We start from the raw sequence: 23,693 nt of genomic DNA, 5'->3' as shown, positions 1-23,693 counted from the left end.
TAGATATTTTCTACTGTTTTCTTTTTTCTTATTAATTTCTTTATTGATTATGGTATCACATAATTGTCCTCATCCCCCCATTCCCATCCCAAACCCCTCCCCACATATGCCCCCACCCCCCTGTTGTCCGTGACCACTGGTTAGGCTTATATGCATGCATACAAGTCCTTTGGTTGATCTCTGTTTTCTTAACGGTTGCCCTGGGAGGTACCATTAGCATCTTAAGGTATAACAATCAGTTAAATTAACATCAACGTAATTCTGATGGGATACAGACTCTTTCCTGGACTTCCTAATAGAGACAACTAACCGGCTCAGCCCAGGTGCCTGCCGGGAGCGACCGACCCATGTGGGCTGCCCTGTGGTCCTGGACCAGGACGGCCACGGCAGCCACGGCCCTGCCGGGCGCTGGCAGTGAGCTCTCTGTGGTCGGTCACTTTGCCCTGGGGCTTTCCAGCCTGGCGTGGCCCTCCTGCTCCCTCAGCAGTCCCAGCATCCAGGGCAGCAGGGCCTGACCCACCCCTCCCAGAAACTGGAGCCGAAAACCAGGAGACAACGGCGCTGCTCCGGCAGAGGGCACCTCACCGGAGCCGGGAAACGGGGCTCTGCCCCCCGCTGCCAGCGCTGCCGGGCCTCGGGGCTGCCTGGCCACTGCCCACACTCCAGTCTTGTCCGAGGGGTTGTCAGACACCCATCCAGACCCCAGACACCCAGCAAGCCCTCCCCTGCCGTGGGCCGCTGTCTGCGCGAGGTTAACCTCAGGCTTCTTCCTGGTCGCCTGATTCAGTTTCCTTTCTGTGGCCGGATAACGGTCTGGGGCTTGGCCGGGCCCTTCGGCTTGCACATGTAAAACCGGAGCTGCTGACCCTGCCCGCTAACGGGCATCCAACCCACCCTACTTTCTCCTCCGGTCTCCTACCTGCCCCCTCCCTCCAGCCAGAAACCCCGGAATCCTTACCCCAGCAGGAAGCACCCAGCTCTGCCACCTGCCGCTGAGAACAGCCGGGCCCTGGCAGCGTCCCGGGTCTCCAGGGCCTGCCCGGAGGGGGCTGTGTTCGGTCTGGGCTCCGTGAGACCCACTGACGGGGCAACACCGGAACACACTTAATTTGGGGGCAGACCTTCGGGTGCACATGTGCCTCCCATTGGAACGTCGGCCCAGGTGTACCTGCCTTGCGTTCTTAAAGCCGTACAGCGTGAGAAATCTGGGGTCAGGGAGGTGAAATGCTGGCCCAAGTGCACAGGCTAAGCAGTCAGAGACCAAGCCAGCTACCTAAGTCCTCTTGCTCCGCCTCCGAAGGGACTGTTGTTCTGTAGGTGACATTTCTCCAGCAGCTCTGGCCTCGGAGGCCCAGGAAAGGCTTGCTGAGGTCTCAGGCCTCTGTTTCTGGATGCCTCCTGGGGCTTCTGGGGAGGCCAGTGGGCGGCAGGGCTTATTTGGTTCGGGGGGGTTGTTTCGTTTGTTTGTTTTTGGCCAATCTTTGCGTAAAGGCCTTGAAATATACATTCAATCCACAGCCCAGGGGTCAGTCAGGGTTCTAACCCAGCCCCATCTCCATCAGAAGCTGGGAAACCCCCCTGCTGAAAATGCCTCCTCTGCGTGGCTCATGAACTGTAGTTATCTATATATAGAAAAGGCTAATATGCTAAGTGTCCTTCCTACTGTCCGACCTGTCGCTATGACGCGCACTGACCACCAGGGGGCAGACGCTCAACGCAGGAGCTGCCAAGCTGCAGTGACTTGGCAGCGATGGTTCTCGGGTGACCCATCCTGAAACCAGAGAGGAGGGAGCCTGATTCCTCGTGGGGCCGCGAGACTCCACCGTTGGCCGTGGGTGATGTTGTTGCTGGGGCACTGTCGGCCCGAATCTGGTTTACTGCACGCTTGTGTTTGCATTCCACACCCGGTACGACAGCAACTTTGCAGAGTGCCCTCTCGCACTCCAGGCCCCCTCGGGGGATGTTGGAGAGCCGGTTTCGGCCCGATCCCTGCAGGCCAGGCTGAGGAACCCCACCTGCCAGAGGGACCCCGCAGATGTCCTTCAAGCCACGGTGCCACCCCAGGTGCAGCTGTCTGGGGAGGGACCTTAGGAGGTTGCCTCCGGGGCATGTCCGGCCCATCTCGCCCAGTCCCGCCCTGCCAGCCACCTTCTAATTAATTTCTTTTCAATGTGCACGAATCCATGCACCGGGTCACTAGTTCAAAATACATGCCATCGGCTAATACCGGTAAGGCCCTAGAAAAGGCCACCAATTAAGTCAGAATTTGCATGACTACACTCCTGCTCATGCATTCAAAACTGTATCAATCTCTTATTTTAATTTTTAGAGAGAGTGTGGAAGGTGGGGAGAGCGAGAGCAAGAGAGAAACATAGATGAGACGGAGACACTCCTAGTCGTTGCCTCCCCACACTCACCCCAGTGCGGGGATTGGCCCTGCAACCCAGGTACGTGCCCTTAACTGGAAACTGAACCCACGACTCGCTGGTGCCCAGGCTGACGTTCTAACCACCGAGCCACCGGCCAGGCCAGGACCAGGTCCATCTTTTTTTTTTTTTTTTTTAAATATATTTTATTGATTTTTTACAGAGAGGAAGGGAGAGGGATAGAGAGTTAGAAACATCGATGAGAGAGAAACATTGATCAGCTGCCTCCTGCACACCCCCTACTGGGGATGTGCCCGCAACCAAGGTACATGCCCTTGACCAGAATCGAACCTGGGACCCTTCAGTCCACAGGCTGATGCTGTATCCAATGAGCCAAACTGGCCAGGGCTAGGTCCATCTTTTGACACATTTATTGAACACTTACTGTGTGCCAGATACTTCTAGGCACTGGGTGGCAAAGAAGAGGTCCTGGCACAGCGCAGCCTGGGGGACGGACAGACCAAGAGGCTCCGTGGGAACGCAGGGGAGGAAGGGCCTGAGCCTGGGTGGGCCAGGGGCCTGGGTCGGGCTAGGAAGGCTTCTGAGAGGAGCAGACTTTTAAGCTGGGCCTTGAAGGAAAACATACGAGTACGTTTCTTTTCTGAGGGGCTTTTGAGCCCCAGGGAAGAGCTAGCTCAGGGAAATGAGGCCAGGGTGGGGGTGGGGGTCATGAGCACAGGAGAGAGGCCGGGGGCTCCTGGGAACTTAGATCCTGGCCAAGCTGGCTGGTGCCCGTCCTTGTCCTATAACCTTGGTCCCCTAAGTGCAGGGACAGGGTGTCTTGGGCAGCACTGTCCCATAGGAGTCCCTTGATGATGCAAACGCCCTCCTTGGGTGCTATTGGTCAGTGACACGTGGCTGGTGCGACTGAGGAAACGCATGGCGGCTCATTCATGGTAATGAAGCTTCCACAGCCACCACTGGACGGTGTCGCCCTCCGTGCTTCTCACTCCAGGGCACGTTGGAATCCCTCGAGATGTCTGTTCAAGTTTCTGATGCCTGAGGTCTGAGTCTCCCCCAGAGATCCTGGTTTAGTTCCTCCAGGGCGGAGCGTGGGTATCCGTGTCTTCTGATTCAACCCAAGTGATTCTTAGGTGAGCCAGGGTTGAGAACCAGTGGCCCAAGACTTTGTCTGTCACACTCTCAGGAGTGGGGGGAGGGGGGGCCCTCTGGTCACAGTCTTGCCCAGGGTGTGTGTTTGGGCTTCCATCGCCTGCCCCTCCAGCATCCCTTATGCCCGCCCCCCCCACTCCCATTTTCACCCCCTCCCCCTCTCCCCTTGCCTCCTCTCCATTCACGGTAGGACCAGGCCCTGAGGCCCCTCCCACAACCCGCTGCCTCTCTCCCCCTCCCAGCCTCACCCACTTCCCAGCCCAGAGACCTTCCCCATTCACCTCATTGCTCTGCCAGGACCTGGACAGCAGGGGTCAGAGGTCAGGAGCCTGGTCCTTGCAGGCCCCTCACCCTTGGACAGAGCCCAACCAGCCATTTTCCCAGGCCGGGCGAGGCCGGGCCGGGCAGGGGCCGGTGGCCAGGCTGAGGTCTGGCTGCTCTGTCGTTTCCCTGTTAAACAGATGCGCAGAGGAGGGTGTCTGGGAAGCGAGAGGCAGGAGGTCTGGGTAACAAGGCCGGAGACTGGAGAGAACCTTCCGTCCCCGCGCGCCTTCGAAAAAGCTTTCTGAGCAGGGGTCTCCCCCGACAGCCGATGCCCACCCCCCATGTTTGCCACCCCCACCCCCAAAAACAACTTTTCCCAGGACTCACACGTGGCAGCTTGTGCACTTTTATTATTAAATATATAAGCAGCTTCCTATTTTTTAAATAGATATTTAAATGACTTTATATAAAATAATTCATCACTTCCAAGTGTAAAAACAAAATCTCACAGTGTGTGAGCCAATGTTCCCTCTCGGCTTTCTCAGAGAAAAGGAGGGGTCCCGTGCGGCTGGCCGGGGAGCCACCGAGGCGGCCCTGGGCCCGCCCGCGCCCGAGGCAGGAAAGCAAATCCAACCCCTGTCGGAAGGAAGCTCTTTGCTTTCCTGACTCTGAAAATACTACACGTTTAAGGGGTGAGGGTGGAGCAGGAATGCCTTTTCCTGTGTCTGTTTGTTTGTTTCCTTCCACTTTTCAATACACACTTTCTGGCATCAAATACAGAGTCTGTGACTGGGAGGCAGAGCCTCAGCTGTCAGGGACCAGTGACCTTCACTTTCAAGGGCAGGAAGGGAAGGTGGGGGGCCCTGCCTAGCGGCCGCGGGGCGGCCTCTCCATGGAGGGCCCAGGGCGGCAGGAGAGAAGGGGCGCAGCTGCACAGAGGGACACGGCAGCTGGCCGCCCTGGAGCTGCCGCCGGGGGCTGGCCCAGGAAGGGGAGGCCCTCAGGGCAGACTTGGGGACAGATGCTCGGCCCTCTCCCACCCTGGCTTGCCTGGTCACAGAGACGGTGGTCCTGGGTGGGTGCGTGGGGGTGAGAGCTGGAGGTATCCCTGCCTACCGGGCCCCTCCCAGGGACAGCCCGCTCGCTCGGCCCCGGGGTGCCCGCGGGCAGCGGCCTGGCGGCTGTGGCTGCGGCCGGGGTCAGGGGCGTGGACGCCTCCCCCAACCTCAGGGGCATACCCATCACTTCAAAGACCCTCCCTGTGTCTGTCTCTGCCCCCCCCCCCCCGCCCTTCTCCCTCCCACCAGTCACTTCCCCCTTGGGAACGTCAAAGTGCAAAATGCAGAAACCTGGGCCAACAGCAGCCGGGAGACCTGCTCTGGCGGCGGCCCAGGCGTCCTCCCGCCCCGCCCACCCCAGGGAGTCCAAGGCCAGATCAGCGGAAGGTCAGGGCTCAGGGGCTCCCTCGGTCGGTGGGACGGGTGAGGCCGGCTCGGGCAGTCAGTGCAGAAGCTGGGGAGGCTGGAGGGCGGAGGGCGGACGGATGTGCGTCGGACGGCCGGGCGGGCTGTACAGCAGGCGGGTCCAGTCTTCACAGTGCAATGCTTCCTTCGAGAGGGGCGCCCCGGGATGGCCTCCCGGGGCAGCTCGGCGGGTTCTGGAGGGCCGGTGGGGCAGCCGCCCGCCGTGGGCTTCCCCTTGGCATCAAGAGCCCAGCAGGTCCCGAGGGCAGGGCTGGCCTTTCCCTCTCCTCCTGGCACCAGCGTTGCCGGCGGAGGGCTGTCGGCGCAGCTTCTGGGCCGCCCACATTTCCAGGAAACCAGCCGACGCCGTCCCGCCCTGCCCATCTCCGGCATCTCTCTGCGACATGTGCCTGCTCGTTGGGGCAGGGATCCATCCCTTGCCACCAGACAGGTCCTCTGGGCGCAAGGGTTCTTCCATTCCTCGGCGCCCACCCTGCTGTCCACGTCCACGGGCCGCTGGGTCCCTGCCCGGGCACTGGCTGGAGGGGGCGGAGGAGGGCACAGCCCCAGGGGCGGAGGGAACTCCTCCGGGCTCGCCAGCCCCCCTCAAGCAGATGGGAGCCGCCAGGGCCCACGATAAATATCAGCAGCATGAGGCAGACTCCGGCCCTCTCCGAGTCAGTCCAGAGTCCGGGGGTCGAGGGTGGAGGGACCGGCCCGGCTGCTCTGCTCTGGTCCTGGCCGGCAGGAGCCCTCAGGGTGGGCAGGCCACATTCCCAGGAGGATGGCGGTGGAGGAGGAGGCGGGTGGACGCCCCGTCACACCTCCTGCCGTGGAGAGACTGTCCTGTGCGCCCAGCTGTGGGAGAGAGAGAGAGAGGCCCATCAGCGAGTGGGAGCGAGGGAGGGGTCGCCGAGGACATGCGTGGGGGCGCCTGGCGTTCCTGTGGGCTGGTGCGTAGGGAGGACTTCCTCCCGTCCCTGCCCTCGCCTTCCCGGCCGCCCAGACACCGCAAGGGCCAGGCCGCTTTCTCTGGCAGCGGTCCCAGCCGCGGGCCAGACTGCCCTCACCTCCTGCCTCCTCGTGGGGCAGCAAGGACCACAGCGGGAGCGGACGGGCCTGGCGGGGGTCTAAGCAGGGGTGCGAGGCATTGCTCAAACAGAGGGGTGTGAGGGAAGGAAGGGGGCATTCACGTGCCCTCGGACCCCTCCGCGGGCAAGACCACGTCACGGGCCTCGGCCCAATGAGCCAAGGGTGAGCCCTGCTAACCAGCAAAGAGAGTTCTCGTGTCCACCTCTAGGCATTCATCACGGGGGGGGGGGGGGGCACACACCGTACTGGGGACAGCAGAGCAGAGGTCACCGAAGAGGAGGACCTCGAGGTGGTCCCAGGAGAAGGAAATCCCTCCCGATCACATGCTCACCCTCAGCCGCCTCCTTCCGGATGGGCCTCCCTGCATCTTGCATGTGACGGAGGGCCCTGCTCTCTCCCCACCCCGCCCCCAGCCTGTCCCCTGGCCCGGCATCCTCAGAACGCTTTGTTCTCAGACCAGAAACCCCCTGGACTCCGGCCAGCAGCTTGACTTTGGACCCTGTGTGGAGCTCCCCTCCCGGGCCCAGGCTGTGACGGGCAAGGCGAGAAGTGGGACCAGCCCTCTGGCTCCCAGCCCGTTCCCAGGCTCTGGAGGTTCAGGAGGGAGGAGCCCTGGGCTGGACACGAGCCACACTAGGCACAGCTGGGCCTCAGGGAAGAAGGACCCAGTGGGCGAGCTCCGACAGGGAGGGCGGGGGGTGGGGGTGGGTTTTCTCTGAGGGCCCCTCACCCACCTCTCCTGGCACAGTGGCAAGCAGGCTGGCGCTGGCCCTGACTCCCCCTGAGACTCCGGGTGCCTGGCCCAGAGACCACCTGCCAGTGTCCCTCTGACCCACTCTCCACTCCCCCCAGGCAGACCTCGGGGGCCCAGATGTGTTCCTTGTGCTCTTTTCTGGTGTGGAACATCCGTCAGATCCCCCCATCTCCTAGGCGTGGCCCAGGCCTGGCGCCTTACACCTGGGAAGGCCCGAAGGCGGCGGCTTGCATTGGGCATGGGGTGAAACTTGATAGGTCGCCCCAACTCGTCGGCCAGCCAGTCAGTTAGCCCAGTGGTCAGCAAACTCATTAGTCAAAGAGCCAAATGTCAACAGTACAACAATTGAAATTTCTTTTGAGAGCCCAATTTTTTAAACGTAAACTATATAGGCAGGTACATTGTTATTAACTTAATTAGGGTACTCCTAAGCTGGCCTTAGCTAAAAACTCAGGGGCCAAAGAGCCGCATGTGTCTCTCGCGAGCCGCAGTTTGCCAACCACTGAGTTAGCCCATCAGCTCCCCAATCAACAAGTAACCAACTAGGCGGTTACCAGCTGGTCAGTCAGAGTCACTCAGTGAGCTGGTCAACGGGTTAGTCAGGAGGCTGGTTAACTAGACTCAGCTGGCCAGAGTCCATGCGTCTGTCAGCCCCGAAGCCAGTCGGTCCATGTTTATTGAGCGCGTGGCCACGTGCGGAAAAGCCCTCTTTGTACCGGAACCCGGGGCAGAAAAAAAAAAATGCCAAAAAAGTGGAAGACACAGTCCCTGCCCGCAAGGGGCTTACAGCCTGATTCGGGGTGCGGGATGTACACAGACACATAAAACAAGGATTGAAATGTATAAAAACAACATCCGAGTCAGTGCAAATCGATACAGTATTAACCAAATACAAGAGGGCAGAGGGGTGTGAACGGCAGGAGCGACCAGAGGAGGAATCAGGAAGGAAGACGTCCTATGGCTGATGGTGGGCGGAGGGGAGGGAAGGGAGGAGGACGGGGCCGCCTGGCCAGAGAGCCAGGGGCACGGAGGCACGAGGGTCACATCTTTATCCACGTGGGCGAGGGCGCCAGCAGGCACCGGTCAGTGTGGGGGAGACACCCTTGGGAGGGCCAGGGAGACAGGATTGGGAGGGGGACCATGTCAGGGGCTCGGTGACGGGCAGACACCGACAGGGCAGTTTTCACGAGGACGAATACAAACTAATCTTTGGTTAAAACAATGAATCTGCCCAAGTAGAGGACAGAGGTCTGGCTTGACAGAGGCTTATGGGAAAGGGAACTAGGGCTTTTCATAGACCACAAGCTAAATACGAGACAACAATATGATGCAGTTGTTAAAAAAAAAAAGTCCAAAAAAACTAATGCAAACTTAATCTGTGCGCATAGCAGAATACTGTCCAGGTCAAGGCAGGCAACAGTCCCATGCACTCTGAGCTGGTCAGACCGCGTCTGGAGCACTGTGTCCAGGGCTGGGCGCCACACTGGCAGGGGACATTGACAAACGAGTGTGTCCAAAGGAGGGCGACCAGGATGGTGAGGGGTCTGAAAACCACATCATATAAGGAATGTTTGAGGGACGTGGCCACACTGAGCTGCGAGAAGTCTTAAAGGGGACATGGCTGGCTGGCTTTAGGTATTGGAGGGCTCTCCTGACAGTAGAGGGAGGGTCATCCCGGGGGGATGGGAGGTAGCGGAAAAGCCTCTAGGCCTCGCCCGAAGAAGGACTTCCTCACGGTGCTAGGGGTGCTGTCGGAGATGGCAGGGAGCTGGCCTGGCTCTCTGAGTGCGTGATCGGACGCTGGGAGGCAGGGAGGGGAGGTCCCTTTGGGGTGGGACGCTCAGCCTAGTGACCTCTGAGAGCCCTTCCAACACTAAGGCTCTGTGGCTCCATGGATTCGAAGCAGCGAGGGGCGGGGGTCATCTGGGCTGGGGAGAAGGGTCAGACCGGGGTGCAAGCAGAACGGAAACCGGCGAGAGGTACTCAGAGCAGCAGCTGCCGGGGGAGTTTGGGGGCCAAGCGGGGAGGGTGGTTTGAAGTGAAACTCTGAAGCTCTCCAGGAGGGTGAAGATCTGACAGGAGGATCTGGGGGCTCTGGTGTGGGCGATGGCAGCAAGAGTAGAAGCTCAGGGCAGAAATAAGAAGCCAATGCATAATGGGGGGGGGGGAGGGCATATGTAATACTTTCAACAATAAAGATTTATTTTAAAAAGAAGAAGAAGCCAATGCAGAGGAACGGGTCTGGCCTCAGACAGGGTGGAGGGGATGGGGGGCCCTGAGGACCCGGAGAGGGGTGGTTGGCCGGCCTGCTGATGGGTGGAAAGAGGTGAGAGGGGCGCGGGCCAAGTGTGTGGGCCTCCGGGGCGTTGGTGGGATCCCCATGTCAGGGTGAGGGGAAAGGACGGAGCCATTTTAAGGGGTGCAGAACCAGAGGCTTACCTTAGCCTTCCCTCTACACCGGCGTTTCCACCCGTCTGTCCTCGTGCTGGGTCAGGGGGCTGCAGGCGGAGCACAGGGCTGACGTCAGACCCCAGTGAATCCGGGGAGTGAGGGAACCCCCTAAGTGGGCCCCCCGCCCCCCGCACATGTGCTCGAACCCTCGCAGGTGCGGGAGACCCAGACCTGCCTCACCCTGTGACGAAATCAGGAGAAATCCCAGCCCCTTCCTCCTCTCCTCCCCCATCCTGTTCCCAGCTCCTCTGCCTCAGAGCAAGTGGGAGGAAGTCCCCCCAAATGTAGAGGGGAAACAGGTGCCAAGACAGGCCCCCCGCTGCCTACAGAGCCACCCCAGCCCGGACTCTCACCTGCCCTCTGGTTGCTCCCGGGGAGAATCCACGGTCTGTTGCTCTTGATGGCTCTGGGGACAGAAAAGGGCAGTTCACTGAGCAGCTGGGCAGGCTGGGGGACCGGGTCCCATCCCCAGGCAGGGCTCCCCCAGAGACTGAGACGTGGGGATCAGCCACAGGGCCAGGTGACCCCCGGCTCTGCCCTGCTAGGCTGTCTCCTATGTCCCGGCCCCAGGCCCTGCCCTGGTGCACACAGCATCACATTCCTCCACGTGCCTCTGGTCCAGGAATGTTCTCTCCGGCTCCCTGCTGCCCCCGCCCTTCCGCTGACCTTACACCCGGAGCCCCCCCATCTTGAAGAAACCCTCCTTGCCCACCTGCCCTCCTCTGTGCTCAGCCAGCCTCCTGGTGTGAGCGTCTGCAGGACCCAGGCTGCCCCCCAGCCCGCCTGCCCGGACCTGCTCCTCCACCCGCTGCGCCACGGTCCCCAGGAGGTGCCCGCCCCTCGGCCCCTGGGCTCTCCTTACCCGCCGCCGCCACCTGGAGAGCAGCAGGCCGCCCACGGCCAGCAGGACTAGGACTAGGACGACGCTGGGCACCAGCAGGGGGCGGACAAGCTCGCCGGCCTGGGGGGTGGAGGACGGCTGCGCCCAGTCTATGTCTGTCAAAGGAACGGGGTTAAAATGGGCATGGGGCGCGGCCGCCCCCTCACGTGGTCCTCCTTCCAGCCCTGCGGTGCTCCTCCGCGCCCGGGTGCTCCTCCTGCCCTGCGGCCCCCCGAGGGGCAGCACACTGTCCCAGGCGAGGCTGCCGGGAAGCCGGGCCTGAGCAGAGAGGGTGGAGGGCCGGCTGAGGCCTCTCGGGCGCAGGAGCAGGGGCCTGGCAGAGCCTGGCTCCTGGGTGTCTCTGGGCGGCACGGGGGGACGGTCTGTCTTCTCCGCTGTGCGGCTCCGGGCCTGGCCAGGGGGTCTCCCCGGGCCCACCCTGGGCCGGGGGGTGCCAGTTCCATCGGCTGGCGGTTGGCCCTGGGCCGATGCGCGGAGTGGAGATGCTGAGATGAGGTTGCTGTGTCTGACGGCCTCCGCCTGCACGCTGCCTCCTCCCAGCCTGGAGGGGGCGGGCTCTGGGCCTCGGGGTGCAGGCCCCTCACTAGCTTCTCCAGAGGCCTCTTCTAGGGCCCAGTGAGCGCTCAGCACGGAGTTGAGAACGTCCTCCATCCCAGAGACGGGGGCTCCAACCGAGGGCTGGGGCTCAGGTGAACCTCCGACGGGGCCTCCCTCGGCGCCTGGGGTCTCTGGTGACTCAAAGGTCTGGCACGTGCTCCTGGGCGGTCGCTGCTTGGCACTGCCCAGGCCCTCTGTGCGGAGGGGCTGCTCACTGGGCGAGAGAGAGCTGTCCTCTGTCCCCGCAGAGTCAGCCCAGGGCAAGGCAGCCAGAGGGGCCGTGGCGGGGGCAAGGGGCTGCTGAGGGGAGGCAGAGGCCAGGTCACTGCTAGGGGTGGCTTTGGGGTACAGGCAGTTGCAATCAGGCGTGGTCACCACATCTGAAAGAACCACAGAGGGAGAGAGAAAGACGGAGGAGCTAGAGTCACCAGCCTCCAGCACAGCGTTCCCGGAGGGACCGGGGAGGGTCCCCGCACCTGCTGACTCAGCCCTGGGGCCGAGGGCACGACAGGACTGACACAAGCAGGGAAGGTGCAAACGGCAGGGTCTTGTGGGTGAGAACAAAGAGCAGGATTGAGAGGCGCAGCCTGGGGGTCGGGGTCAGGGACAGGGAAGACCAGAGCGCAGCTCTTCCTGGGGTCCCAGGTGGCCAGACGCCAAGCCAGGGGTGAGCAGAGGCCACCAGGGCTAACACAAGACACCCCAAGCCGGAAGCAGCAAGGTGGTGCCATGCACAGCAGGGGCCACGGCCACGGGCGGGAACGGCTGGGGCGGCTGGACTGTGGCCAAGGCTTGAGGCCTTGGGATTGAAACAAGGAGACTGGACTTGGCCACCGGCAGGTGCCAGGTGGCAGGGCTCCAGTCCCTGCCTCGGGGAGCAAGGTTGCACGGACACATGACACGAGACGCAGAGACGAGGACATGGACGGTGCACGTGAGCAGCCGGTGCCAGCACTGGGCGAGTTTGAATGATGCTCAGACTTCAAATCCAGCCTGTCCCTTGAGGGGACACTCAGGGCGTCCTGAGGACTTCGGGAGCCTGGGTATCCTGGTGATTGGCAGCGGGGTTCTCAGAGCCAGGGCCCTGACTCCCAGGCGGAGCCTCCGCTCTCTCCACGGAACCCCCCGTGTGCTCGGCCGCCCTGTGGAGCCGGGGAGCCTCCATGCCTACAGGGCTCTCCCAGAGGGGCCCCCTTCCCCGCTCCCTAATCTCACAGCCACCAGCATGGTCCTTCTTGATGCCTTGACATGCAGACATACGTAGGTGTACATGCACACACATGTCAGAAGAGACATGTGCCGAGGACCACCCCGAGATGCACGAAGCCACATGTGTACACGAAACAAGCACATCTACACGCACAGGAGACGAGTAGCAGCCAGGCTGCCTCCGGGGGTCCCCATAGCCCCACGTCCCACCGCCCAGTCCCGTCTTCCGCACGCTCTCCCCTGCCTCCCCCGTGCCAGTCCCTCTGCTGCTTACCTGGGACGGAGCACTTGGCAAAGCTGTCGCTGCAGTCCTTGCTGAAAATGCTCTGGTTCATTTTAAGGAGGTTCTTTGTTTCATTGAAGACATTCTTGATCTTCTCCAGCGCCCAGAGGGGTGACTCAGAGAAGTTTTGGACACAGGCCTGGAAGGAGAGAGCAGGTCCCCGGGGTGAGGCTCAGCACTGGCCCAGCGTCTCTAGCTTGTCTGTCTAACTTCCGTGGCCTTTCTCACACCTGCCTCCTTTTTCTCTTTCATGTTCTCCCTCCCCTCTCCCCTCGCTTGCAGCAGAATCAGTCCGGAGGCCAGGAGCGCTCTCATTTAGTCACGGATATGTGCCAGGCATATGGTCATTACCTGGGAATCATGCAATGAATGAGAGAGGTGGTTCCTGGCCGAGCTGGACATTGAGTCCAGCAAGGCACAGGTACCCAAGCCATTGCTACAAGCGCGGTGAGTCCTGAACGTGAGGGAGTTCTGAATGACCTGAGCGTGTATGACCATGTGCCCAAGAACCGACTAAAAGATGAGCAAAAGGTAACCAGGAAAGGAAGCGGAGTTGGAGAGAACTGTCTAGGCAGTGGGAGCAGACTGTGCAAAGGTCCTGAGGCAGGAAAGAGCCTGGACTGTTGAAAGACGAAAAGAAGGCTAGAATGGCTACAGTGCTGCCATCCAGGAGGAGAGCGGTGAGAGATGCAGCTGAGAGGGGTCAGCCAGGACCGGTCCTGCAGGCCCTGGCTGGCCATGTCAAGAACTGCTGACCTTATCCACAGAGCCAAGAGAGCCCGTCTGAGGGGTTCTCAGGGAGGTGGGGGGGTGGTGCCGTGGTGTGGAGCCTGGCCTGGAGCAGGCCATGGCTGTGGGTCCTTCTCTGGCGTTGCTGTGTCTTGGAAGGAGGTCCAAGGCTGCCCCAGCCCCATGTCTTGAGCTACTCTTTCCTCTTCTGCTCGGGGGGACGCAGGCTCCCACACGCACTGGGGCGCTGGGACCCCTCACACACACTCCTGCCTTTCCTCCCAACCTCGGCAGCTCCTTCTCCCCGTCTCCTGACCAGGCTCCGCCACCTGACTTCTAACGCGGGCATTCCTCAGGGCTCCGTGGGGGCCCGCCTGTCACACACACCAGGCAGTGCCATGCACGCCTACGGCATCATCTGTGGCCGACTCGCTGATGCCTTCCAGATACCAAGCTTCCCCTAACGGAGCTGCACAGGGTGGAGCTTTCCTAGGCTGCGAAGCTGTAGGCATGGCTGCGTGCCCATGGCCCGGGCCTAGCAGGCCCCTCATCACTGTGGGCCAGATAAACGATGAAAGCCTGCAGGAATGAGAAGACCTGGGCCTGATCGAGGGGACTCTGGCCAAATGGACGATCCAGTTTGGACCCATTTCCTCATCTGCCAGCCTCCCCCAGGCGCTGTAAAGAGCCAGCCTGGCTCTCTGGCCTCTTCCTGGAGAAAACGGCCCCTCAGACCGAAGGCCCCCGATGCCCACAGGCTGTGTCCTCTCTCCTCAGTAGCCCGAATCCCTCCCCAGCGTCCCCGCAGGAGACTAGCTCCTCTGGCTCCCAAGGCTTCTTCATCCCTCCTGGAGTCTGTCCCGTGGGCATTCACAGGGTGGGTGGCTTGTTGAAATGCAAAGTCCTGGCCCCAGCCACAGACCCATGAATCAGACTCTCGGCAAGCATGTCAAACTCGAGGCCTGTGGCCCGCAAGCAGCGAGTTTGACATGCTTGCTCTAGGGGTGCACACTGGGAATCTGGGTTTTATTTTAATTTTATATTTAAAAAAAAACACATATTTTATTGATTTTTTTACAGAGAGAAAGAGAGAGAGATATAGAGAGTTAGAAACATCAGCTGCCTCCTGCACACCACCTACTGGGGATGTGCCCGCAACCAAGGTACATGCCCTTGACCGGAATCGAACCTGGGACTCTTCAGTCTGCAGGCCGACGCTCTATCCATTGAGCCACACCGGTTAGGGAGGAATCTGGGTTTTAAATTAGCTCCCCAAGTGAGTCTTAAGAACCTTAATATTGGGAAACCACAGGTTTAATACCTCTCTTATTAAAAAAGGCTTCCTCCCTCAATCCCACACGCCCTCTGGCGACCTCTGTCTTTGCATCTTTGGGAGCCGAGTTCTCTGTTCACCCTGATCTGGCACCAGCCAGTGACACGTGGTCTAATCCCGTCTCGGGCTGGGACGTGGGCCTCCTGCTGGTCTCCCAGCCTCCAGACCTGCCCCCACAGCCCCCTCTCTGCACAGCAACCAGAAGGGTCTCAACGCCAGCTAGGTCCGGTCACCGGCCTGCTCCCCACGCTGCCTCGCTCTTCAGGCCAAATCCCACACGGCCAGGACCCCGGGGACCCTCTCCGCCCTTCACTTCCGCACCTGGGCCCATGCTGCACACCCCTGGGTGCGGAATGTGCACGCTCCTGCTCACCTCAGGGCTCCTGCACGGCACGCTCGGTTCTGGGATGCTCTGACCAGCCTTGTTGCTTCCTAACGTACCCACCACTGGGCCTCAAAAAATTACTCTCTTCCTCAGAAGCCTTCCCTGGCTCTTCCTCCCCACCCTCTTAAATGAGTCCTGTTTCTCCCTCTCAGAGGGGCTCCTTCACGCCCCCCCCCCCCCCCACTCCTGCAGGTCTTCCCTCCCCTGCTTTTCTCTCCGGCCACGCAGCTCCTGCCAATCCGACATGCCACGTGTTTGACCTGTATTTTGTGAACTGCCTCACCACCCCCAAATGTAAGCCCCGTGAACGTGGGGATTTCTGCCCGTCTTTGGTGTCCTGGTGCCTAGAACAGCAGTGACGCACAGTAGGCACTCGTGAACTATCTGTGGGAGGAAGGAAGGGTCCCCATGGCTTGCAATTCTGTTTTGCTGGTTCTTGTTCAATGGCTGCCAATCTCATTTGACTGCTCGCTCCACGAGGTTTGGAACCAGGTGGCTCTTGTTCCTGGAGACACTGTCCAGGCCTAGCACGGCGCCTCCCGCACAGTCAGTCCTTAGCAAAGGTGTGTGGATGGAGCAATGAACGAGAGAGAGAGAGAGAGAGAGAGAGAGAGAGAGAGAGAGAGAGAGCGCGCGCGAGCAGTGGAGTGGGTGAGGTAAGTGATTGCTCTGCGAGTGTGGGAGGGCGGGGACCAGCCCCTGCCCTGACCCAGGGCTCGGCCCCAGGGCCTCCTACCGTGTCCAGCTCTTCGGAGACGCGGGGGAAGCAGTCCTTCAGCCGCACGGAGAGCTCCTGCAGCCTCTCCAGGGCGATGGCATTGGAGGTGTTGAATTTGAAGCTGATGGTTTCCTCCATGATGTCTTGCGCCAAGAAAAAGGCTTGCTTAATGTAACACACGTGGTCTTCCTGAAAAAGGAGAACCTGGAGTTGATGGCCTGGCACCGTGGTCGGCAAACCGCGGCTCGCGAGCCACCTGTGGCTCTTTGGCCCCTTGAGTGTGGCTCTTCCACAAAATACCACGGCCTGGGCGAGTCTATTTTGAAGACGTGGCGTGAGAAGAAGTTTTAAGTTTAAAAAATTGGGCTCTCCGAAGAAATGTCCATCGTTGTCCTGTTGGTATTTGGCTCTGTGGACTCATGAGTTTGCCGACCGCTGGTCTGGCAGATGCGCCCACCCCAGCAGATGGAGAGCTGCAGCCTGCCCCACCCGACCCTGACCTCTACCCCAACCCCGACCCCGACCCTGACCCTGACCCTGGGGTGGGGGAGAGGCTGCTGCCCTCGGCTGGCCTTTCGCTCTCTCTCTTTGGGATCTGGCCCCGTGGGGGTTGGGGTGCAGGGAGGGAAATGTGGATTCTGGTTAGAGAGAGCTTCACTCTCTGGAAGGAGCATTCCTGGCAGCCAATGAGTGAGATGCAGAGGGTGTTCCTTGCACCGGGAGGTGGCCTCCCGAGCTGGCAGAAGCATATATGGGTCAGGTGTGGAGAAGCTCAGAGGTGGGGACAACTTCTGGGCATCGCGGGGCCTAGGAATGGGGCACAGAGAGGAACAAACTCGGGAACAGGGCTGAGGTGGGGCGCTGGCCAGGCATTACAGGCTTTGTGGGGAGGAAGGAGAAAGGGATGGGGTAGTGGGTGGGGCCTGGTGCTAATAAACCCCAGGCTAAGCAACCTAGGCTTTCCTCTGGATGAGGGGGCCCCTGACCAGTTTGGGGGAGGGAAAAGGAAGTAGCAGGTTAGGGTTCCGAGAGCTCCCCTTAGTGGCGGGATGAGGGGTGCACTGGCAGCAGTGAGGACTTGAAGTTGTCAAAGCAGCTGATGGGGAGGCCGAGCCAGCATCACTTGGTGTCTGGTCGGGAGGTGGGGGAGGAGGACGAGGGAAAGGGCTGGACCGATCTCCCGGCTGCCGGTCTGTCTGCTGGACGGAGGTGACTTCCACAAGCAAAGCCGGTGGCAGAAGCGTCTGTCTGCCCCGGAGCCAGCCTGCCCGGTGCCGATCAGACCTCCACCGCTTACTAGCTGTGCTCCCTTCATCTCTCTGGGGACCATCAACAAGCCTTGTGGGCCACATCGCGGTTCCATCAAGATGCAATTAGAAGAGCGCCTGGCCCATGCCCGAACTGGTTTGGCTCAGTGGATAGAGCGTCGGCCTGCGGACTGGGGGTTCCGGGTTCGATTCCTGTCTAGGGCATGTACCTTTGTTGCGGGCACATCCCCAGTAGGAGGCGTGCAGGAGGCAGCTGATGGATGTTTCTAACTCTCTATCCCTCTCCCTTCTTCTCTGTAAAAAATCAGTAAAATATATTTTTTACTAAAAATGGAACTCCCATTTGATCCAGTGATCCCACTTCTAGGGATATATCCCAAGAATCTAGAAACACGAATCAGAAAGGATATATGCACCCCTATGTTCATAGCAGCACAATTCACCATAGCTAAGATTTGGAAACAGCCTAAGTGCCCATCAGCAGGTGAGTGGATTAGAAAACTGGTATATCTACACAATGGAATACTACGCTGCGGTAAAAAAGAAGGAGTTCTTACCATTTGCAACAGCATAGATGGACCTGGAGAGCATTATGCTCAGTGAAATAAGCCAGTCAGAGAAAGACAAATACCACATGATCTCACTCATTTGTGGAATATAATGAACAACATAAACTGACGAACAGGGACAGATCCAGAGGCAGAGAAGCATCGATCAGACTGCCAGACCTCAGAGGGAAGGTAGGGGAAGGTGGGGGTAAGGGGGAGAGATCAACCAAAGGACTTGTATGCATGAATATAAGCCTAACCAATGGACATGAACACCAGGGGGGTGAGGGCATGAGTGGCGGGGGGGGTGGGGTGGGGTTGGGGGAGTCAATGGAGGGATGAGGACACATATGTAATACCTTAATCAATAAAGAAATTAAAAATATATATTTAAAAGAAAAACAAAGCGCCTGGCCCATAGGAAGATGCTGGCATGTGCCCGGCCAGGAAAAGGGAGCAGCAGGGGACTTGAGCCCCTCACCCTGTCCAGCCCTGGGCCCTGGCACCCCAGACTTGGGCACCCAGGGGTCCTCACACCTCATCCTGCCCGGCTCTAGGACTTCTCCAGCCCTCATGCTCCCACTCTACCCGCCCGGAGGAGTGCATACCCGTTGGGGCCTGTAAGTAGCCGTAACTCACCAACTGGTTCTCATTCACAAACTGAAAGGGGATTTTGCACGAGGTCTCCATCTGACTGTCGATCTGTAAGAGAGAGCGGCCGGTGGTGGCAGGGCGTCCGCGGCTCGGCTGAGCCCGCCAAACCGTGGGGCCTGGAGTTTCTGGGTGGATTGGGGTTTTAGCCTCATCTACCTTCCCCAACCACACCTGGAGAGGAAAAAGGGGCGGGCCTGTGCCTCCCACATGCCCAAGCGAGGGCTGGCAAAGGATAAGAAGTCTCTTCCTTCTACTTCTACTCCCCCTCCATGACATCAGCTCCTGTGGGTGGTAGTGAGCTCCCTGTCACGGCAGGAATTCAAGCAGAGGCTAGACAAGTGCTGGGGATTCAGGATCTGTACGAGCTGGGGTTTAATGCCCCGAAAGCCCCCCGCCTCCCCGCCAGCAGTGGTTCTGTGATTCTAAGCCTCGGGCAGTGGCTCCTGGTCTCCCCGGGGTCTCTGTGGCAGCGACGTGCAGGAGGAAAAGAGGCAGGAGGCCTGGCCGGCAGGCCCCGAGCTCAGGGCCCAGGAGCTGGCCTTCACCAGCGGTGCCCCACCCTGCCCGGCCAGCCAGAGGGATGGTAAACGCTCTTCTGGGCAGAACAACGGCCATGACAGCACACGGACTCTGCTGGGCTGAGCCATGCTGGGGATTGCTGATGACTCTGCTGGCCCGGCCAGGAGGCACAGGCTCCTTCGTGGCCAGGGTGAGCCGGCCATCCCAGCCCTAGACCTTGGGCAGGAGCCAGGGCTACGAGGGCGGAGGGCTGGGAGTGAGGCCGGAGCCTCCACTCCAAATCTGGGGAGGCCCTGGTGCCAGGCTGGTGTTCCAAGTGGGGGCTAGCGGCAACATCTGGACACAGCAGGCAGACTGGGCTGGCTCCTCAGAGCAGCATCCCCTCGAGGGAGAGACAGCAGGCTCCACAGGGAGCATCTGTGATTGACATTCCAGGCAATCCTTTACCCAGGCAACCAGCCGGGAGCCCACCGTGCCCGTGCCTGCAGCGGGGGGTCAGAGGCCCTGACCTTCAGAAGGTCCATGAGGGGAGCATCGGGGGAGCCATGCCCTGCACAGCCCTATTTCTCCGCCTGCCACCCGTCTCTCTGACCTTCTCCCTGGCTCCTGCCTCAGTTTCCCCCTGAGGAGAAGGGAGGCTGGGCTTGGCCACACACTCACCATCTGCTGCAGCAGCTGCAGGTGTCCGTCCCCGATCATGTGGCTACAGTGCTTCGACTCCTCCTCGGTGATGCTCCTGCTCACCAGGAGACAGACCAGCAGTAGCCAGGGGCCCAGCCATGTCTGTGACAGAGAGAGCACCATTTCTCCTCAGCTCTTACTCTCCCCAAGGCGCCCTCCTCCCCCCCCCCCCCCCCCGTGCCCTCACACCTACAAGGCTACAGGCGCTATCCCTCACCCCAGGATGCAGCCTTCCCCAAATCCAGCTTTCTGGGGACTGCCTAACAGCCCCGGCACAACCTTGCTCTCCCTCCATGACAACCCGAGTGCCGTCTCCTCCGAGAAGCCTTCCCAGATTTACCCAGGCCAAGCCTGACGACACACTGAACTGCAACGAGGACCTGGAAGGGACGCCTGCCAGCCTAAATCCCAGGGTCACAAGAAACTCCTGGAATGCGGGACTTGCTGCTACCCATCTCCCTGTTCTCGCCACGTCAAACACGGAGCCAGGCATCTTATGAGCTGCCCATCCTCTCCAGTTCATGTCCATGCACCGGCTTCCAGACTGTGAGCCACAAACAGAGCCCTTGGGCCCGGCCCTTCCTCCCACCTCGTCCCACACAGGCCCGGCTCTGCTACTGGAAACAAACCCAGTTTCGCTGGGAACCGGGCCCGTGCTGAGACCTTCGGAGCCCTGGGCGGCTCTGTGTCAAAATCAACAGGAGGCAGCGGCACCGCCAGCACCAGTCAGTCCGTCCGTCCGTCCCCGCGGACACCTGCCTCGCGGAGCCCCGTCAGGCTGTACCGCCAGCCAGCCAGCCAGCTCTTAACACGGCCAGGATGTTTTCTGAGCTCTCTCCTCTCTTTCAACCCAGTAACTGCTCACCCCCAGAGGAAAGTCAGACAGAGAACTGGCTCCCGACACCCTGTCATTCATTCCCCTTCTTTCCTCTCTCCCTCATCCTCACCCCTTAGCGCCCCCGCCCTCCCCGGCTCTAAGTCTCCCCCAGATTCAGAGAAATGCTGCTAGGGTGGGGTGAGGGCTGGCACCGTCCTAGGCTCTGGGCTCTGCCTCAGTAATCCAGAGGATGAGACAGATACTGCCAATAAACAGCGCATGGAAAAACACAAGGAGGCTCTGAAACAGCCCACAGCGACACGCTGATTTACATATAACTGAGAGCTCAATGTTCGCCAGCTCTCACCCGGGAGAGGAGGCCCTGGCTGGGCTACCAGGGAGGCTGCGGGGAGGCGGGGCCTCAGGGGGGGCTGGAAAGACAGGGAGAAATTGGTGGCAGAGAGGAAGGCACAGCACGGCTCCATCCGGGGAGGGGGGAGCAGGGGAAGGATGCTCACGAAGACATCCTTGTCCCAGGCACTTCAAGACAGTGAGGTTTAAGGGCAGGGGGGCGGGGGGGGGGGGCAATGCTGAGCCTCAGAACCGCCTGGCGTTCGGGTGTGCGGACAGTGCAGCCAGCGGTGAAGATGCCCTGCCCCTGGGGCCCGATGCTACCTCAGAGGAGGATCTGAACGGGCACCCGGGGGTTAACAGTCCGGCTTGTATCTGGCTGGGCTGCCTCTTCTCCCGCCTCCTTTCCTCCTCCCACCCACCAGCCTCGGCCTCTGGGGGCGCCCAGGAAGGAATCTCTGCCCCGGGCTCAGAGACGCTGTCCCTCCTCACCTGCCTCCCATCCTGGTCCACCGTCCCCATCAACCAAGTCCCACAGACACCTTGGCACAAGCAGACCCTCGGGCTGCCCTCTCTAAAACTAGCGTCCCTACCCCCCTCCCGCCCCCCCCCGCCCCGCCCCAGCCGGGTGGCTCAGTTGGTTGGAGCATCATCCCCATTGATGTACAAGATGTACAAGACGTTGCAGGTTCAATCCCCGGTCAGGTCACATACCTAGGTGGCGGGTTCGACCCCAGGTCAAGATACATGTACGGGAGGCAACTGATCAATGTTTCTCACTCACATCGATGTTTCTCAATCGTTCTCCCTCTCCCTTCCTCTCCCTCTAAGATCAATAAAAACATACCCTCAGGTGAGGATTAAAACAGGTAAATAAATAAAATTTAAAAATAAACCCAGCTCCCTTTGCTTTCCTCCTCTTCCTCCAGCCCCTGTCCCGGCCTGGCTGCGCCTCCCCTCGCCCTCCCAGCTGCCTCCTCAGCCCCCTCCTCTCTCAGTGGGGCCCCTCCTCCTGTGGATCCGCTCTGCCCTCCCTCACCCCACCTGCGCCCCTTCCCCGACCCTGCAGCCCCTTTTCCGCTTCTCTTCTCCCCGCCGTCCCCTCCCATTCTCCTCGCGGGGAGGGAGGCCGCGTGCTGCTCCTTCACATGCCCCCTTCACTTCCAGGAGCTGTGGCAGCTGCTGCCCTCGGCCCTGCAGCCCCAGCAGCTCCCTCCCCGGCACCAAACCTCCCCCACCTTCCTCCGCCGCCGCCGAGCCCAAGCTCTCCCCGAAGAGCTGCGCCGGAGTTTGCAAGAAGAAGATCCAGAGCCATCCTCGGGCAGCTCTGGGTTCTGGTCCCCCGCAAACAGACCTGAGCCAACCACCCTGGTCCCCAGCAGCCCCGTCTGGGAGCTGGAACAAGCAGCGGCTTGCCCGGCTCCTTCTGGTGCCAGCAGTTCCTGGGCACAAGCCCTGGCATCCTATAAGCCGGTGACCCCTGAACTCTCTCCATCCAGAAGCGCCCACTCCCCAGCAGGGCCTCCAAGCCTGTGCGGGGCGATGAGGACGGTGCCCGCAGGGGAAGGCGCCACACGCGGTCACAGCCACGGTGCGGGTCCCTTGGCGGTAGGTCCGTCAGAAGGGAGAGGGGCGGGGGCCTCTGGCTGACAGGGAACCCCTCTGTCCCGCCCGCGGGTGGCTCAGGGGGCCCCTCCGTGCAGCGGGGCAAGGAGCCGTCCCTTTCCCAGGGAAGCGCCGCAGCAGCCGCAGGAGCCGCGCAGGGCCGCAGCGGGTCTCAGCACGAGCGCCCGGGGCCGCGGGGCCGCTCGCGTGCAAAGATGGGAAGGCGACCGGAGCCTCTGCAGCCGGGGCCCCGGGAGCCTCTGCAGCCGGGGCCCCGGGAGCCTCTGCAGCCGGGGCCCCGGGAGCCTCTGCAGCCGGGGCCCCGGGAGCCCCTGCAGCCGGAGCGCCTCTGCAGCCGGCGCACGCGGGCAGGGCAGCCGGGTCCAGGGACCGCGCGGCCGCCAAGCTCCAGCCCCAACCCGGCCCCGCGCCGCGCCCGCCGCTTACCGTGGGAGGGCAGCGCCCGGCGGCGCCCCGCGCGGTCATACGGGCAGCTGGGTCCCGGCCCGGCGCGTCGGCCGCCCTCGCCTGCTCGCTCGCTCGCTGGCCGCCGCGCAGTCCGCGCCCCGCCGAGGGCCGCGCCGCTGTCCCGGGAGTGCGGAGAGCCGGCGGCGGCGCCGAGAGCACCAGGCAAACTTTCACTTTCCCCAGCCGGCTCCGCCGGCCAGCTCCTCGGCACAGCCTTTTAAGCGACTTAGGCATGTGGTTTATGGGAAATTACGTTGGACAGGCGCCAGACACACACACACACACACACACACACACACACACACACACACAAGCGCGCAACACACACTCCAGAGGCCCACTGAGCCGCCTCCCCGCCCCCACCCTCGGGCTGGGCTTCCCCGCCCGTCTTCCAGTCGCCTCTTCTGCTGCTCAACTCCGCGCCCTCCAACCCGCCACCGCCGCGCCGCCCGGGAGAGAGCTTTTCCTTCCTTCCGCGCACTCCAGGCGGATCCGGTGAGCAGAGTCTCTCTCTTTCTAACATTCCTCTCAAGGGACTTTCCCCTTAGGCCTGAAAATTCCCAAATCGGAGCCGGAATGGGCTGAGAGCAGGGCAAACACTAAGGCGGGGCCTCCCTGGCTGTGCGGGACGCAGCACCTGGTGGAGCCTGAGTCAGCAGGTTTGCAGGGAGCCCCCTCCTTCCTAAGAGCCCCCAATCAGCCCACCCCTCTTCTTGTCTCCAATTTGGGGGGCAGGGGGTAGAGGCCAGAGGCTGGCTACCTAGCCAGGAGGGGAGGGGCGGTGTGCTAGGGCTGGGACCTGGGAGTTGTGCAGCGTGCCAGGAGGCCCTCCTGCACTTGACCTGCGGGTGGTGTAAATACTGGCTGGCACCCTGCTCCCTCCTGGCCGCCAAAGCCAAAACCCCGAGCGATTGGCACCCGGGCCCTAGATTGCCCTTGGTGTTTTTGGAAGTGCTTTTACTGAGAAAATGAACCACATTTCGTCTCTACACAGAATGACTCTGAACGGAATCCAACGAGATGAGTCTATGAATTACAATGCCAACTTCAGGAGCTCTTCCTTT

At 61.0% G+C, this 23,693-nt stretch overlaps 1 protein-coding gene across 3 annotated transcripts; it reads right to left on the bottom strand.

Moving 5' to 3' along the window:
• Positions 1-4,193: 4,193 nt before the first annotated feature.
• CSF1 (colony stimulating factor 1) lies at positions 4,194-22,988 on the bottom strand. 3 transcript variants are annotated; one of them, XM_079760359.1, is made up of 9 exons: positions 22,609-22,988; positions 19,368-19,490; positions 18,174-18,236; positions 15,737-15,907; positions 12,545-12,692; positions 10,426-11,441; positions 9,917-9,969; positions 9,552-9,610; positions 4,194-6,124 (listed from the first exon to the last, which is right to left on the bottom strand). In XM_079760359.1, the coding sequence occupies exons 1-8, from the start codon at positions 22,861-22,863 to the stop codon at positions 9,565-9,567; spliced, it is 1,875 nt and encodes a 624-aa protein (XP_079616485.1). In that variant the 5' UTR covers positions 22,864-22,988; the 3' UTR covers positions 4,194-6,124; positions 9,552-9,564. The 3 variants fall into 3 exon arrangements, with proteins under 3 accessions (XP_079616485.1, XP_079616487.1, XP_079616486.1); XM_079760361.1 differs by having other exon boundaries at positions 10,426-10,559; XM_079760360.1 differs by lacking the exon at positions 4,194-6,124 and adding an exon at positions 6,862-8,656.
• Positions 22,989-23,693: the final 705 nt, after the last annotated feature.

This window comes from Cnephaeus nilssonii (assembly GCF_951640355.1).
Source record: "Cnephaeus nilssonii genome assembly, chromosome: 21".
Taxonomy (NCBI): domain Eukaryota; kingdom Metazoa; phylum Chordata; class Mammalia; order Chiroptera; family Vespertilionidae; genus Cnephaeus; species Cnephaeus nilssonii.
Note: the sequence above shows the minus strand (reverse complement) of the source record. Positions and strands in the feature narration are given on the sequence as shown.

Bases quoted from the DNA above. Each gene is read 5' to 3' on its own strand.
- CSF1 (XM_079760359.1), bottom strand. From the start codon at position 22,863: ATGCCTAAGTCGCTTAAAAGGCTGTGCCGAGGAGCTGGCCGGCGGAGC. The intron at 11,442-12,544 runs GTAAGCAGCAGA...TGGTTCTTTCAG, and splicing joins TGCCAAGTGCTCCGTCCCAG to ATGTGGTGACCACGCCTGAT. The intron at 9,970-10,425 runs GTAAGGAGAGCC...TTCTGTCCCCAG, and splicing joins TCTCCAGGTGGCGGCGGCGG to AGCCATCAAGAGCAACAGAC.